This window comes from Hemiscyllium ocellatum, chromosome 9 (assembly GCF_020745735.1).
Source record: "Hemiscyllium ocellatum isolate sHemOce1 chromosome 9, sHemOce1.pat.X.cur, whole genome shotgun sequence".
NCBI classification, from domain to species: Eukaryota; Metazoa; Chordata; class Chondrichthyes; order Orectolobiformes; family Hemiscylliidae; genus Hemiscyllium; species Hemiscyllium ocellatum.
The window spans coordinates 63,120,513-63,138,652 of record NC_083409.1 but is presented as its reverse complement, the minus strand read 5'-3'; the positions used below and the strand labels follow the sequence as shown (position 1 = coordinate 63,138,652).

The following is an 18,140-nucleotide window of genomic DNA, read 5'->3' as shown; positions in this document are numbered from 1 at the left end:
CTCACCCCAGATATGCGCGCGCACACTCCCACATTCACACATGCATCCCCTCACAGACTTCAGACACTCTACATTCACTACACACACACACATACACTCTCTCTCTCACTCAATCCCCAACCCAGACAGACAGACACACACACACAAAGACCCACATGCACACATATTTTGTGGGGTGAATTTGTACTTGCAGAGTTACATTGCACTTTACTCAAAAAACTGCATGAATTCATGTAAAACTCTGTTAATTCACTTTTTAGACTAGAATCAATCTAAACATCATGGCATAGACAGAGAACACTGGGGGTTAACACCTTCAGCATATTGTCTAGCTATCACCCATTGTGAACAGCTAACCGAGAATGCAACTTTTTAAAAAAGCTCTTGTCATTTACACATGAAAGAAGTGAAACTATCATGGCATTTGAACAAATGAAAGACTCAACAAACAATCAAGGTATTTTTCAATGCATAATTTCAGTTACAGCACACTGTAAATTTTTGCTATAAATTCTGTGCCTTAGGATTGCGTCCTCCACTATCACCTGATGCACTCCAAAAGCTAGTGTGCTTCCAATTAAACCTGTTGGTCTATAACCTGGTGTTGTGTGATTTTTAACTTTGTACACCCCAGTCTAACACTGGCTTCTCCAAATTGTGGTGCAGCGATAGTGTCCCTACCTCTGGACAAGGATAAAGCACCTGAAGGAGCAGCGCTCTGAAAGTTTGTGCTTCTGAATAAACCTGTTGGACTATAACCAGGTGGTATGTGATTTTTAACTTTGTACACCCCAATCCAATACCAGCTCATCTAAATCTGGACGAGGTGGTCTAGGTTCACATCCCACAAGAGTGTTTCATAACATCTCAGCTAAACGTGCTGCTTGTATGCAATTCGTTGTTAAGTATCGTTGCTTTCACTGACTCATGGAGTGCATCTAATTGTGAAAATGTGCATGTTGCTATCTATGATTCCAGGCAGCAGCGAAAAGTGGCTGAGCAGAGGCTGATAGCTAAGTTCAGTACCCATAGGGAGGGCCTCACCGGACCTTGGTTTCTTGTCACATTACAGGTGACCATCATTGCACTACATACACACACAGACACACATATACACAGACAAGGACACACACACTCCCACACTCACCCTCTCACAGACTTAAGATACTCTACCCTCACAACCCTGACAGACACACACAGACAAAGACCCACATACGCACATATTTTGTGGGGTGAATTTGTACTTGCAGATTTACATTGTACTTTGCTCAAAAAACTGCATGAATTCATGTAAAACTCTGTTAATTCACTTTTTAGACTAGAATCAATCTAAACATTATGGCATAGACAGAGAACACAGAGGGCTAACACCTTCAGCATATTGCCTAGCTATCACCCATTGTTAACAGCTAACCTGAGAATGCAACTTTTTAAAAAAGCTCTTGTCATTTACACATGAAAGAAGTGAGACTATCATGGTATTCGAACAGATGAAAGACTCAACAGGCAATCAAGGTATTTTTCGATGTATAATTTCAGTTACATCACACTGTAAATTTTTGCTGTGCCTTAGGATTGTGTCCTCCACTATCACCTGATGCACTCCAAAAGCTAGTGTGCTTCCAATTAAACCTGTTGGACTATATATACCTTGATTTGGAGATGTCGGTGTTGGACTGGGGTGTACAAAGTTAAAAATCACACAACACCAGGTTATAGTCCAACAGGTAGCACGTTAGTTTCCGGAGCGACGCTCCTTCATCAGGCGGTAGTGGATAAAATTGTGTGATTTAAGTTTTGAAGGGTCACTAGACATGAAACGTTAACTCTGGTTTCTCTACACAGATGCTACCAGACCTTCTGAGTTTTATAGCAATTTCCGTTTCTAATTTCCAAAATCCAGAGATCTTTCAGGATTTTTTGTTTTGTTGTATACGTGGCGACATAGTCATATTCCCCACTACTCCGGCACGGCGCAACCGCAGTAACTGCCAATGGACCACGGGCCCGGCATAGCGCAACCGCAGTAACTTCCAATGGCTCACAGACCCGGCATGGCGCAACCGCAGTAACTTCCAATGGCTCACAGACCCGGCATGGCGCAACCGCAGTAACTTCCAATGGACCCCGGACCCGGCAAAGCGCAACCGCAGTAACTTCCAATTGATCATAGTTCTAGCACGGCGCAACCGCACTAATATCCAATGGCTCACGGACCCAGCATGGCGCAACCGCACTAACGTCCAACGGACCAAGAATCCGGCACGACGCAACTGCACTCACTTCCAATGCATCATGGACACAGCATATTCTGCATTAGTGGTGCTGGAAGAGCACAGCAGTTCAGGCAGCATCCACTGCTCCTCGGATGCTGCCTGAACTGCTGTGCTCTTCCAGCACCACTAATCCAGAATCTGGTTTCCAGCATCTGCAGTCATTGTTTTTACTGCAGCCCAATGTTATCACGGACTCAGCACAGCGCAGCCGCACTAACGCCCAATGTTATCACGGACTCAGCACAGCGCAGCCGCACTAACGCCCAATGTTATCACGGACCCGGTAAAGCGCAGCCGCACTAACGCCCAATGTTATCACGGACCCGGTAAAGCGCAGCCGTACTAACGCCCAATGTTGTCACGGGCCCGGCGGTGCGCAGCCGCACTAACGCCCAATGTTATCACGGACCCGGTAAAGCGCAGCCGTACTAACGCCCAATGTTATCACGGACCCGGTAAAGCGCAGCCGCACTAACGCCCAATGTTATCACGGACCCGGTAAAGCGCAGCCGTACTAACGCCCAATGTTGTCACGGGCCCGGCGGTGCACAGCCGCACTAACGCTCAATGGATCACCAACCCGGCATCGCTCAGCCGGCCAAGGCGCTCTTCCTCCGTACTACGTCGCAAGGTCACTGGGGTTGGACGTATCTTGGAGCGCCTTTCGTATTGACCAATCAGGAAGAGGTTTGTGACGAGGTGGGGTTTGGCTGCTGTTGGCGTTGGTACTGCTGGGTCGGTGTGTGTGTGTGTCGATCTTTACCCCGGGGACAGCCAGCCTCATCCTGTCGGTTTATATGTTGGCCTACAAACCTCTGCAAGCTGGAGAGCAAACACGGGCAGCTCGATGTTCAGTATAAGGCGGCGACGCCGCAGAAGAAGATGAAGAAGCGGAAGGAGCTGAACGCCCTGATCGGTCTCACCGGCGATGGCAAGAAGAAGAAGTCGAAGAAAGGCTCCGGGCACCAGCTGCTGCTGCGGACCGAGGCCACGGCCTCCGACTCCGAATCCACCTCCGAGTTTGACGAGTTCGCGCAGCCGGCTTCCGGCTCCCTGTTTACAAAGTAAGAGAGAGCGCCGAGAAGCCCTGCACCATTTCTAAAGTACAGTAAAGATCGTTCTGCCTGCATACAAAAAAAAACACAAGTGTTTGGCAAACTTCAGTTAGTCTTGCAGGAAGAAGGAGCGCCGTGCAATTTTATAGCGAGCAGCCGAGGTGAGGCTGCACTAGGATGTCACAGTGACCTGCCTTTGGCGAGTTTCGTTCACAAATCATTCTTCTTGAAGATTGTGCATTATTAACGTCCTTCAGTATTAAAAATAAAAACGCTTGTTTCGACGGATCCGTTGTTAGTTGCGAATTAGTTGTCGATAATAACAGACAAGGTCTCTGTTAAAGCTTGAAACAAAAACAAAACTGCGGATGCTGGAAATCAAACAAATACAGAAATTGCTGGAAAAGAAACTCAGCAGGTTTGACAGGCAGCATCTGTGGAGAGAAATCAGTTCATGTTTTGGGTCCCATTGACCCTTCAGAACACAGTTCAGTCCTGAAGTAGGGTTACTGAAAGTAAATTGAGAAAATTTACAAAGTTAGAGGAACTCAGATCAGCAAAGACAGTGTTTCTGATATGTTTGCAGTACTGTTGAGGGAAGTTGACAACTGTAACCACAATAAACATTTTTAAATATTGCCTACCGCAACTTCCATATTCATGTCCAGGAAATTATAATCGGCTACTCAATTGACTAAAACACATTTGTCTACAAAGGCATGCATTAAATAAGGTCAGTCAGGTGGACCTCATACTCTTGGGCTGTTAATCTGGTCCAATCAGGATCCCTGTCTGACAGATGTAAATAGGACTGTCAGAGGTTCTGTTCATTTTGAGGGCAGGCTCGAGGGATGCCAGACCAGTGTCGATCACTAAGCATGTGTAAATGGAGGGTGACGTGGTGACAGGAAACTGGTCTATGGAGATATTTCAGTGGCGACGAGAGAAAATTACACCCCTGAAGAAATTTGCTCTCAACTGTTGTCTTTGAGTTGGGGATAAGCATTTCTGGCATCTTGCCATCATTTGGCAAGCTTGACACGTTCGATCCAATATCGAAGACCGGGCCTGGAATGTGGAAAGAATGTGTTATTTCATTTCCAGGCAAATGACATTGGCACAGACAAAAAAAATGAGTAATTCTTCTGACATCTTGGGAACCTGCATATGTTTTGGTTATTAGGAGCTTCTCATGCGCACACATTTTGATATCTAGTAAAATCAGATACGGGGTGGTATGGTGGCTCAGTGGTTAGTACTGCTGCCTCACAGCACTAGAGTCCCAGGTTCAATTCCAGCCCATTCTCCCTGTGTCTGCATGGGTTTCCTCCCACAGTCCAAAGATGTGCAGGTCAGGTGAATTGGCCATGCTAAATTGCCCATGGTGTTAGGTGCATTAGTCAGAAGGAAATGGGTCTGGGTGGGTTACTGTTTGGAGGGTGGTGTGGACTTAGAGTCATAGAGATGTACAGCACAGAAACACTCTTCAGTCCAATTCATCCATGCTGACCAGATATCCCAACCCAATCTAGTCCCACATGCCAGCACCTGGCCCATATCCCTCCAACCCCTTCCTATTCATATACCCATCCAGATGCCTTTTAAATGTTGCAATTGTACCAGCCTTCACCATTTCCTCTGGTAGCTCATTCCATACATGTACCACCCTCTGCATGAAAATGTCGCCCCTTAGGTCTCTTTCATATATTTCCCCTCTCACCCTGAACCTATTCCTTCTGGCTCTGGACTCCCCCATCCCAGGGAACAGACTTTGTCTATTTGTCCTTTCCGTGCACCCCATGATTTTATAAACCTCTATAAGGTCACCCCTCAGCCTCTGACGCTCCAGGGAAAACAGCTCTAGCCAAGGCAAAAGTGCGGACTGCAGATCCTGGAAACCCACTCCATATAGCTCAAAGCCTCCTTGTTGGGCTGAAAGGCCTATTTTCTCACTGTAGGGAATGCAATTTTTAAAAAACCTACTAAATGCTGCTTTCCATGTTTGTTGATTGAACAAAAATGTTCACAGGTTAGCAACAGTGGACAAAACATAAATATGCAGATCATAATCAAGGCTTATGTATATTGTGGGAATGGTATGGGCTTATTTCTGCTTTTCAATTTTTGTCTTTTGCTGAATTTTATTAAGAAGTTGTGGCGAAATTATCATATTTTATTTGCAGTGCAAATAGTCTATTTCATCACAGTCCTTTGTTCATTCTGTTACAGGGGAGGCTACATAAGATGTTGCAAAATTTGTTATCCACTATGTGCATTTGTTATGCTTGCTGCTTGCGTAGTGGCATGTGTTGGTTTGGTCTGGATGCAAGTTGCCCTCAAAGAAGATCTGGATGCACTGAAGGAAAAGTTCAGAACTTGTAAGTATGGTATAAGATAGAATAATAACAATTGTGTTGTGTTGTGCAGGTTCTTCTATACAGCTTCAAAGCTTTCCTTAAAATGTGGGCCATTGAATATGGTATTGTTCACTTACATGCAAGTAGAATCTTAATTTTTTTAAATACAGTCAGTGTTGGTATTTCAAGTGTGAAATGGGAAAAGTCTCAGTAAACTTTATGGAGATTGTGGCTAAGATGAATAACTTCATGATATAGAAGGAGTTTTACGTGTTTTGGCATTTAATCTGTGTATCTGTAAGGATATCAGCAATAAAGAAGATTTTGTTTAGAAAAGTTCTGAATAAGTGCATTGAGTGAAAATTCATCTATCCTGTACAATTGACTGTTGATTACTTGTATATAGTCTGTGGGCAAATTCAGGATTTGTTCAATGGACAGATTTAAAAATATTATGAGGTTAACACTGGTGACTGAATAGACTCTATGCTGTACATACAATACAATTGAAAACACGAGATTTTATGCTACTAGTTCTTTTGGATACCTCAAGCCTAACACTTAGAGATAATGTCTGAGCAGTTATTTCACTTATATATTATCAGTTGGATCGGTAGTACTCATACTGGAAGCTAGATATGCAAGTTCAGAGTCTTGACTTTTGCAGACAGATGTATATGCATTGCCTGTTTCAACTCACTAACATAGGTGACGGTCATTCTTCATTTCTCAGGGCAATGCCTTGACAAATCCGAGCTACACTGTCCAGTTTAAAATATAAAAGCTTGGGAGATAACTTTCAATTATCAGTTAACTGGAATATTCCCCATGGCAGTGCCTCCACGAATCAATCCACTTGCTAGGCAGCAGTCTCTTCCTACTGGCAACAGTATAAATGATATTTTCCTTTTGTTTTGGCATTCTTGCAAGTTATCATGATGAATGTAAGGCAATCTTTCACGAAAAATGCCTTCTTAACAGTGATATTCAAATCTGATTTGGTGATTTTTCTTTTCGGAATGATGTCGTGGATTATTTATTTAAAGGATAAGCAAAGAAGTTGTAAACCTCGTTGTGAATTGGCTAGATAATAGAAACAGAAAGTATTGATTTTAATTACACAGCTGTGATCTTTAATCCCTGAACTAAGAGTCAGTTCTGGGTCTTATTTCTGATCATGTATTGCGACTAACAATGTTTTCAACAGAAGTAACTTGCAGTCAATCCCATATTGCATTGGAAAGTTAAAGATTGAGGGAAGGGCATTGTTCAGATACACATTTATGTATGATGTTTAAGAAACTCTGATTAATACTTTATTAGGCTGGTGCAAAAAGTTTGCATACGATGGTTGGATTAAAGATAGTCAGTAATGTGCTGAATGGTTTTTCCGACCGATTTGATTTAGATCATTCAGCAGAGTAAATTGCAGGCAGAGAGCTCTCCGAAGACCTTTCCAGATATGTTGTTGGGGCTGGCGTTGGACATTTGTGAAAACAGTGCTAATAATTTTGGTCTTATGATTCTTATCCCTGTGAAAGCTAACCTATCCAACAATGTGGCTAAATTGACAACTTACAATGCAGAGAATTGCATTCCTCTGACACCTGTTTTGATGACTCTACATCTGAGATATTGCCTAACCATTGTCCAGGGATTTTTGTGCTATTGTGTGAATTACAGAAGCATGCTTAGTGTATGCTTAAAATGTAGTTCTTCTTTAGACAATGTGTCTTCATCTTCAGAGTTAAAACACTAATAAGCTAAAGCTGCTTCAACAGATAAATCTGAAAAACTAGTCTGACCTTGCAATGCATGACTGAGGTTTTGATGGGAGAAGTTTTTTCTAATTTTAAACACTGTATAACAAATGATACAAATATTTCAGTAAGAGGCCCAGCAATCACTTCCCGAACATCCCACAGAGTTCTGGGGTACAATTGAATAGATCCTGAGGTTTTATCCACTGTCATGTATTTTAAGACATCCAGCACTTCCTCCTCTATAATATGAACGTTTTTCAAGATGTCACCATCTAGTTCCCTACATTCTATATCTTTCATGTTCTGCTCCATAGTAAACACTGATGAAAATATTCATTTAGTATTCCCCCATTTCCTGCGGCTCCAATAAAGCTTACCTTGCTGATCTTGGAGGGGCCCTATTCTCTCCCTTGTTACCCTTTTGTCTTTAATGCATTTGTAAATAACCTTTGGATTCTTCTTAACTCTATTTGCCAAAGCTGTCTAATGTCCCCTTTTTGCCCTCCTGATTTCTCTCTGAAGTATACTCCTACTGCCTTTATATTCTTCTAAGGATTCTGTCCTGTCCACACCTGACATAAGCTTCCTTTATTTCTTAACCAAACCATCAATTTCTCTCGTCATCCAGCATTCCCTGAATCTACCAGCTTTTCCTTTCACCCTAACAGGATTATACTGTCTCTGGACTCTCGTTATCTCATTTCTGAAGGCCTCCCATTTTCCAGCTGTCCCTTTACCTGTGAATATCTGCCCCCAATCAGCTTTTGAAAAATCAGCTGTGCTGAGGGAGGATATTCCTGGAAATACATCCAGGGATGTTATTTGGGTGGAACTGAGAAATAAGAAAGGGGTGATCACCTTATTGGGATTGTATTATAGACCCCCTAATAGTCAGAGGGAAATTGAGAAACAATTGTGTAGAGTCGCAGAAAATGGGGGGAATATTAAATGAGTATTTTGCATCTGTATTTACTGTGGAAAAGGATATAGAAGATATAGACTATTGGGAAATAGATTGTGACATCTTGCAAAATGTCCAGATTACAGAGGAGGAAGTGCTGGATGTCTTGAAATGGTTAAAGGTGGATAAATCCCCAGGACCTGATCAGGTGAACCCGAGAATTCTGTGGGAAGCTAGAGAAGTGATTGCTGGGCCTCTTGCTGAGATATTTGTATCATCGATCGTCACTGGTGAGGTGTCGGAAGACTGGGAGTTGTCAAATGTGGTGCCACTGTTTAAGAAAGGTGGTAAGGACAAGCCAGGAAACTATAGACTAGTGAGCCTGACCTCGGTGGTGGGCAAGTTGTTGGAGGGAATCCTGGGGACAGGATGTACATGTATTTGGAAAGGCAGGGACTGGTTCAGGATAGTCAACATGGCTTTGTGCGTGGGAAATCATGTCTCTCAAACTTGGTTGAGTTTTTTGAAGAAGTAACAAAGAGGATTGATGAGGGCAGAGCGGTAGATGTGATCTATATGGACTTCAGTAAGGCGTTCTACAAGGTTCCCCATGGGAGATTGATTAGCAAGGTTTGGTCTCATAGAATACAGGGAGAATTAACCATTTGGATACAGAACTGGCTCAAAGGTCGAAGGCAGAGGTTGGTGGTGGAGGGTAGTTTTTCAGACTGGAGGGCTGTGACCAGTGGAATGCCATAATGATTGGTGCTGGACCCTCTACTTTTTGTCATTTACATAAATAATTTGGATGCGAGCATAAGAGATACAGTTAGTAAGTTTGCAGATGCCACCAAAATTGGAGGTGTAGTGGACAGCGAAGAGGGTTACCTCAGATTACAACAGGATCTTGACCAGATGGGCCAATGGGCTGAGAAGTGGCAGATGGAGTTTAATTCAGATAAATGTGAGGTGCTGCATTTTGGGAAAGCAAATCTTAGCAGTATTTATACACTTAATGGTAAGGTCTAGGGAATGTTGCTGGACAAAGAGACCTTGGAGTGCAGGTTCATAGGTCCTTGAAAGTGGAGTCACAGGTAGATAGGACGGTGAAGAAGGCATTTGGTATGATTTCTTTTACTGGTCAGAGTATTGAGTACAGGAGTTGGGAGGTCACGTTGTGACTGTACTGGACACTGGTTCAGCCACTGTTGGAATATTGCTTGCAATTCTGGTCTCCTTCCTATCGGAAAGATGTTGTGAAATTTGAAAGGTTTCAGAAAAGATTTACAAGGATGTTGGATTTGAGCTATCGGGAGAGGCTGAACATGCTGGAGCTGTTTTCCCTGGAGCGTCGGAGGTTGAGGGGTGACCTTATAGAGACTTACAAAATTATGAGGGACATGGATAGGGTAAACAGGCAAAGTCTTTTTCCTGGGGTCGGGGAGTCCAGAACTAGAGGGCATAGGTTTAGGGTGAGAGGGGAAAGATATAAAAGAGACCTAAGGGGCAACTTTTTCACACAGAGGGTGGTACTTGTATGGAATGAGCTGCCAGAGGAAGTGGTGGAGGCTGGTCCAAATGCAACATTTAAGAGGCATTTGGATGGGTATATGAATAGAAAAAGTTTGGAGGGATATGGGCCAGTTGCTGGCAGGTATGACTAGATTGGCTTGTGATATCTGGTTGGCATGGACGGGTTAGACTGAAGGATCTGTTTCTGTGCTGTACATCTCTATGACCTTCAAACAGGCTGTCAGAGAGGGTGCTTGATTCATTGGAATAGATTTGAATTGGTTCTTGGGAGAGTTTGGATCTGTGGTTAATGGTTAAAATATTTTCTACTTGAAGTTTTTACTTATTATCCAATTAAAGTTTTTTTTGAAAGAAAGCAAAAACAACATTGTGTATAATATAATTTATACTTAATTAAAACTGATGAAGGGTAGCAGCTTGGTGATATATTTAGAGTGCAGCATGTGGAAGCTCCTGAATGCTTTGTAATGCAGAGCAAACTTGTCTTCAATAAGTGTATGACATTTGATCAGCTTCAGCTCAGAGCTTTGAATTGGAAAATGAACTGTCGGCATTGTGGTGCATCAGTGAGGAGAAAAATTACTTGGATTCTTTGTGCCAGGTGATTTTCTCAGCATTGAGCATTGGGTCTTCTGATTTGGTCAGGAATGTGAGAGTGTGACTATGAGTGAGGTAGGTAAGGAAGCCCAGAGTGCAGGATTGTCAACCTTTGCATAGGTTTGATATTCTCTCTGGCTGAGAATGGGGTTACATGGTGAATGACCAAACAGACCATGGCACCATAGTACAGCAAGGTATATAAGTGGGGGGAGTAACAAGAAAGTCATGTGGTGTAGAGCAAGGGAGATTGACACTACATTCTGCAACATAGCGACTGTTCAGCCGACTTTATCTGCCCATTGCCATGGTTCAGGACATCTGTTCAGGGTTGGAAAGGGATTTGAAATGGAAGGAGGTGGATCCAGTGGTTTTGATCCATGTAGAACTACTGTCATACATTGAACTTGGCAAGAAATTCTGCAAAATGAGCATGAGGAGCAAGGCACTATATTGAAATACAGAACCATAAAAGTTATAATTTCAGGATTTTTACCCAAATTGACGCAGGGTGACAAATGTGTGAGAAAAGTGTATCTTGGTGTGTGGGGTATTGATGCTAGTATTCTAGAAAGTGGGGTCAGAAATGTAGGGCTATCTATACTTGAGTAAAAAATGAGGTCTGCAGATGCTGGAGATCACAGCTGCAAATGTGTTGCTGGTCAAAGCACAGCAGGTCAGGCAGCATCTCAGGAATAGAGAATTCGACGTTTCGAGCATAAGCCCTTCATCAGGAATAAGAGAGAGAGCCAAGCAGGCTAAGATAAAAGGTAGGGAGGAGGGACTAGGGGGACGGGCGATAGAGGTGGGATAGGTGGAAGGAGGTCAAGGTGAGGGTGATAGGCCGGAGTGGGGTGGGGGCGGAGAGGTCAGGAAGAGGATTGCAGGTTAGGAGGGCGGTGCTGAGTTGAGGGAACCGACTGAGACAAGGTGGGGGGAGGGGAAATGAGGAAACTGGAGAAATCTGAATTCATACCTTGTGGTTGGAGGGTTCCCAGGCGGAAGATGAGGCGCTCCTCCTCCAGCCGTCGTGTTGTTGTGTTCTGCCGGTGGAGGAGTCCAAGGACCTGCATGTCCTCGGTGGAGTGGGAGGGAGAGTTAAAGTGTTGAGCCACGGGGTGATTGGGTTGGTTGGTTCGGGCGGCCCGGAGGTGTTCTCTGAAGCGTTCCGCAAGTAAGCAGCCTGTCTCACCAATATAGAGGAGGCCACATCGGGTGCAGCGGATGCAATAGATGATGTGTGTGGAGGTACAGGTGAACTTGTGGCGGATATGGAAGGATCCCTTGGGGCCTTGGAGGGAAGTGAGTGTGGAGGTGTGGGCGCAAGTTTTACATTTCCTGCGGTTTTAGGGGAAGGTGCCGGGGGTGGAGGTTGGGTTGGTGAGGGGTGTGGATCTGACGAGGGAGTCACGAAGGGAGTGGTCCTTGCGGAACGCTGATAGGGGAGGGGAGGAAAATATATCCTTGGTGGTGGGGTCCGTTTGGAGGTGGCGGAAATGGCGGCGGATGATACGTTGTATGCGGAGGTTGGTGGGGTGGTAGGTGAGAACCAGTGGGGTTCTGTCTTGGTGGCGGTTGGAGGAGCGGGGCTCAAGGGCGGAGGAGCGGGAAGTGGAGGAGATGCGGTGGAGGGCATCGTCGATCACGTCTGGGGGGAATCTGCGGTCCTTGAAGAAGGAGGCCATCTGGGCTGTGCGGTGTTGGAATTGGTCCTCCTGGGAGCAGATGCGGCGGAGACGAAGGAATTGGGAATATGGGATGGCGTTTTTGCAGGGGGCAGGGTGGGAGGAGCTATCTATACTTGACCCATGCTGGAACCAGTGTTCTTACAAGAAAAAGTGACTCGGGATGTGGAAAAGGTTGTAAACTGGGATCAAATCAAGAAAGATGTAGCATATCAAAGAAGCAGGACTAGACAAATGAAGAAAGTAGTAATATGGAAAATGAGAGTCAGAGAATGATAGGAAAGGACAAGTTTAAAAAAATGAATGTGTTGATATGCATAGCTAAATGTTACAAAAGTGACAAAAGACTCTATATCTGAATGCAGGTAGAATTAATAGCAATAGTGCAATAAAAGCAAAATAGTGCAGATGGTGGAAATTCGAAACAAACAGAATGCTGGAGAAACTCAGCATATCTGGCACCATCTTTGGAGAGAGAAACAGAGTTAAAGTTTCATGTCCATTGTGACTTGACTTCTTCAAAATTGAAGAATTCTGAAGACTCCTGTTGGATTCAACGTTAACTCTGTTTCTCCCTCTGCAGGTGACTAGATTTAATAGTTCGCATTGAAGTAAATGTGATCTGATAATCATTAGAGAAATGACTGCAAGATGGCATGGATTGGGTTCTGAATATTTAGGGATAAATGATATTCAAGAGGAATAGGAAACTAGGTGGAGGTGTAGCACTAATTTATGAAGGACAACATATGTGCAAAATGTACAACTACCCTTAGTTCAGGAGTTTATAGTCGGGGAATAGTAGGGGAAAGAAGCCTCTTGTAGAGTGGACTACAGAACTCTTAATAGCAGCCACAATGTGGGACTAAGTAAAGTTGCTATAGTCCTATTCGACCATAGGCTGCTGGCTCATTAGAGAGAGATGACTGACTAGTAGTTTAATCTGTGGGTCGTCATATCCCAGGAAAAGGAAGTGGTTGAGAAGGAAAAGTCCTTCATTGTAACTTTAGCCAGTGAAGGAATTGAGCATACACTGCTGGCATCACTCTGCGTTGCAAAATGCCATGTTGCTAACTGAGCTAATCTACCATGACATCTCTGCTACAGCCCATGGATCAGAGAGCAATAGCAATGTTCAAAGTCAACTATCTGAGCCATACCTTCTAACATGTTTGGACAACTGCTGGGAAAATACTCCATCGGCTATGGAATTTTCACACAGCTACAATATCACTGAGTCATGTGATCCAGTCATCTTGTCATGTTTGTGTGGCTGAAATTATGGTCTCCATGTGTCACCCGGCAAGGAGAATGTCAATACTGTTCCTGAATTTCAGTGTAAAATCATACCTTGGAGAGGAAGCCTGGTTTTTGAAGTAGATATGGCAAATGTAGTGGAATTGCTTGCATCCCATGAAGAGATGTAATACAACCGAAGAATCAAGACACCGAAGAAGAAGATTGTGCTGCTGCTTGATTTTGTCAATGGAACAGCAGTTAAAAACGTGCCACCTCCTGGAAGGTGCAATGAAAATTCACGTAGGGAAGCAGCATTAAGGAGAGCTGGCTGGCCAGTGATGTAATAGCAGAGAAGCTATACAGAACAGTCTTAGTCATTCTTGGATAAATGTTCAACATTGGTGATTCTGATCCTTTGTCTCATTAATTTAATCAGGCTGGCTTTTATATACAACCTTGAATTCCGAATCACAATTGTTGCAGCTTTAGTTATTGCATTGCTCAAGATAGAACGAGTGGGATATCAAATTGCAAGATTGATGCAAGGAATTTATTCTATTGATATTTTAGTCTTTTTTACTTGCAAAACTTTCAGTTGTACATCTATTAACTGTGCATTGTGATATATCTTCACTAATGCAAAGAGCAAAAGTTCAGTTGTTCTTCAAAAATATTTTAGAATTGTTGTTCCTTACAGGAAACTGGTCATGGCCTGATTTGAGTTCCTGCATTAAGCTTTGGTTGTGGATGGGAGGTAATCAATACACACAATCTGATCAATAAAACTAATAGGGAACAAACAGAACTAACAATGTTCTTTTGGTGTGTACAATAGATATTAATAGTTGAGCAGAAGGCATGCATTTTGCCATCCAGTGTTTAGCTGTAAAAATATTTTGTACATATTTGAGTTCAAAGTCTAGATTATTGGCATAAGATCTGTTTTCCACCAGTGCTTTGCCATTTCAAATTGGCAATTTTTTTTTCAGTTTTAACAAGCTAAGCTTATTTAAAATGAGTGTGATTATTTAAAAAGATCTGGAGATTTATTTTTAACATGCCATTTTATTGTGGAAATTTTTTGGAATATCCTTTGAATCAGTATCTCCCTGACATATTTATTGTATAATTTGAGTCTAGAGTGTCAGTATTTGATGTGGATTGTAGGGCTCCCCCCTCCTTTCATGTGTGACTGTTTTTGAGCATGCTTTTCAACAAGACATTACTACACCAACTGAAGTTATTCCATTCTATAATCTTTGGCACCGGATTATGACAGAAACACATTCTTTTTCATGTGTCTCCTGTTGATTTAACTGACTGATGAATGAAATATAATGTAAATACCTTTGCCAACTGACTTATATAAAACACTTTGAATATATTTATCATTCAACTCTCATGCAAAATTGTCCTGTAATAAAGTACTTCCTAAGCTTTCACTACTGTGAAACTCCAACTGATTTCTCAAATTGCCATCTTTTTTCGGAATTCACTCCTGGGATGTGTGCATCGCCGGCTGGCCAACACTTATTGCCTGTTCCTAGTTGCCATTGAGGTGGTTGTGAGCTGCCTTCTTGAACCACTGCACTTCGTGTGAGACTTTGTATCAACTGATACAACTGAGTGGATTGCTAAGTCGTATCAAAGCAGTTGAGAGTTGACCACACGTGGGTCTGGAGTCGTGTGTAGACCCGACCAGGTGTGAATATTAACTTTCTGTCCCTGAAGGACATTAGTGAGCCAGATGCGTTTTTTTTTCAACAATGCTTTCATGATCATTACTAGATTCTTAGTTCCAGATTTCTTGTTTTATTGAATTCAAATTCTGCAATCTATCATGGCCGGATGCGAACCCAGGTGCCCAGAACTTTAGCTTAATTTCTGGATTAATAGACTAGCGATATACCATTAGGCCATCACCTCTCCTTAGCCTTTTGATTTTCAATGTATCTGGTGATATAAACATAAGGAGAGAAGAAGAAATACAACTGATTTAATAATTTAAATACTTTTTTTAGCTACTAAATGAATGTTTGTAGTTCTATTACCTGAAAAGAGAATTGGAATAAAGGTCAAAGGGTGAGGGAATAAAATAGCAGGACTATGAAGAAAGCATGACTCCCCTGTTCCAATCAGTACGTGGTCGGTATATTGGGTCCAGGTCGATGTGCTTATTGATTGTGCTTATCCACTCATCCACAGATTCAATCAATAAGCACATCGACCTGGACCCAATATACCGACCACTGCAACGGACAGCTGGAACTGACAACCGGAAATGGCAGATTCAAACCACTACAAATGGTGGAGGAAAGATCACAGAAGCGATTCACAGGAGGCTCCCAAGCATTGAGGATGTCACCTAGACAGGGGACGAAAAGTCTGCAACACAGATTCCCAACTCGGCGAACAGAACCACAACAACGAGCATCCGAGCTACAAATCTTCTCTCAAACTTTGAGTGCCTATTGCTGTGCAAATCCATGGATGATTGATTGACTGTTGCTATGAGGTTTAGCTTGTTCCTAGGAGGAGCACTTCTAAATTTTCATTGTGATTAGCAAATATCAATTTTGGCTGCAACACTTCTATACCTTCCACCACGTTACAGAACATGATTCTTCTACTGTCGGAACTATATTTCTCAGCATCAACTTCAGAAAAAAATCCTCTGTGGCATTTTTGTATTTCCTACATAAATGGCATGTACCCATTTAACAGGATTGACTGTTACTTCTTACTTGGCACTTTTACACTGGTGCTGTTACTTTTGGCGTAAGTTGATACCACCCAAACATTCAAAAGAACAGGGAGATTGTCATCTCCATTGTTTGATTTGAAGCTGCATCTCCACATTTAGCCCATTGCATCATATGTTTTTTTTTAAATGCACAGCTTATGCAAAGCTAGGAATGTGAATTGATTTAAGCAAGTCCATTTCAATTACATGTTTGTGCTTTTTGTGATTTGTCCTAAAATTAGATTTTTTTAATTCTTTATAGTGGAATCTAGTCAAAAGACTTCGTTTAGTGACATTCCAAAGCTAAATGAAGATCTCCTTGCAGTCCAAAAAGATCTTGCCAACTTAGACACTGGAGACAGAGGGATTAGCAAAATATGGACCAACATCACAGAGCTGAATAAGCAAGTAAGCAATGAAAAATCTTATTATTCAAAATATTTGCACAATGGAAAACTAATGGGCTGGCAGAATTTGTTGTTTGGTTATTATCATCCCTTTTATTGAACTTCAGGTTAGAAGTACAGCATTCAGTTCTCTGAACAAGCAAAGTGCTGGAGGTCTGAAACAAAACAAATCATGTTAAAAATGATCAGATCAGACAACATCTGAAGAGGTTTACTCAAAATATTTAACTGTTTCTGTCACCTCAGCTATTCTGATGAAATGTCATCGATCTGAAACATTTCTCTCTTTCTATCTCTAAGTTTATTATGTGACAGTTACATGGAACCTTATTCAGTAGTTCTTAACCTTATGGCTAATTAGATTTAAGAGGAAATTAAAATAAGAAATGAATGTTATAATTAGGCATATAATCTTGATACTTATATTAACGTTATGCATGTTCTATGTGTGTGCTGGAAAGATGGTCATATGAAAAGCAGAGTTTGAGTATTTTTGATCATTGCAGGTACTTTGGTTACTGACTAATGGTAGATATACACACAAATTAAATATTAAATTTGGTAAAATACATAAAATACATGCATTTACTTATATTTTGTGAGAGTATATAAAGCATTTTCTGCTAACATTTAGTTCACCCAGCTAAAACTAGTGTCACCATAGATAAAGCTGCCCAGTCAATATCAAGGCAATAAAGTTAATGAAACAAATGTTTATATAGGAGAATTGAATATAGTTTGATTTTACATTTTACAACATCAATTTGTAATTAGTACCTAAAGTATCAAATATCCCCAAGCAATTGTTACGAACTATCCATTTATTTCCTTTGTGGTTTTTGAAGATAGCAATGCTGAGAAAAACAAAATGTTATCTTTATAGTTTATATTCCCATCTCCTGGACAAAATTGAAATACTTAACCAATTTTAAATGTGCTAAACAGGACAATTGCCTTTGCTAAAGTGCTGTTCAGATATGTTATTACATTCTGTGTGACATTGCTACTTTAACTTCATTATCTACCAAATCAGCCAATAGGGTGATTAATATGCTACATTTCAAGACGAGTGATGGGATTTTAGATGTATTGCAATTTTCTTGAATTTTGCTGGGAAATGACTGGAGACTTTGCAAAGCATTTAATTTTTGATGTATTTGAAATGATTCAATCTTCTAGAGTCCTAACAGTGAAACATTTTGTGTTTCTTTGTTCAATTTTCCAGTTAAGCTTTAATCCTTTCAAAACTGAAAGGATCATAATGCTTTAAATTTGGCGCTTTTTGTTTTAAGAAATATACCAGAAATGAGATTTGATGTCAACATTTGAAATTTTTTCTAGTGTTCTCTGGCATCTTAATTTGTTACATTTAAAGATAGTTTCGCAGTTCAATATTGGAATGTGTCCAGTTATTGATTACTTCCAGTCTATTTGCCGTGCAGACATTTTTTTCCTTTCCCAAGTGAATTTTAATACCTGGTGGTAGAGTATTTACTCAATAGATATCTATATACTATGTAAAAAAAAAAGCAGTTGTGGTAGGAGGAGTTACATGATGTAAATGTGTGAGACACCAGAATGAAT

General features: G+C 41.7%; 1 protein-coding gene across 1 annotated transcript in view; it reads left to right on the top strand.

Annotated features, from left to right (window-relative positions):
* Nucleotides 1-2,966: 2,966 nt before the first annotated feature.
* The window catches only part of efcab14 (EF-hand calcium binding domain 14), an 86,870-nt gene continuing 71,696 nt past the window's right edge, over nucleotides 2,967-18,140 (top strand). The window contains exons 1-3 of the mRNA XM_060830413.1: nucleotides 2,967-3,340; nucleotides 5,561-5,709; nucleotides 16,412-16,557. Of these exons, the coding sequence (XP_060686396.1) occupies nucleotides 3,159-3,340; nucleotides 5,561-5,709; nucleotides 16,412-16,557 (477 nt within the window). The 5' untranslated portion in view covers nucleotides 2,967-3,158. The remainder of the gene's footprint in view (nucleotides 3,341-5,560; nucleotides 5,710-16,411; nucleotides 16,558-18,140) is intronic.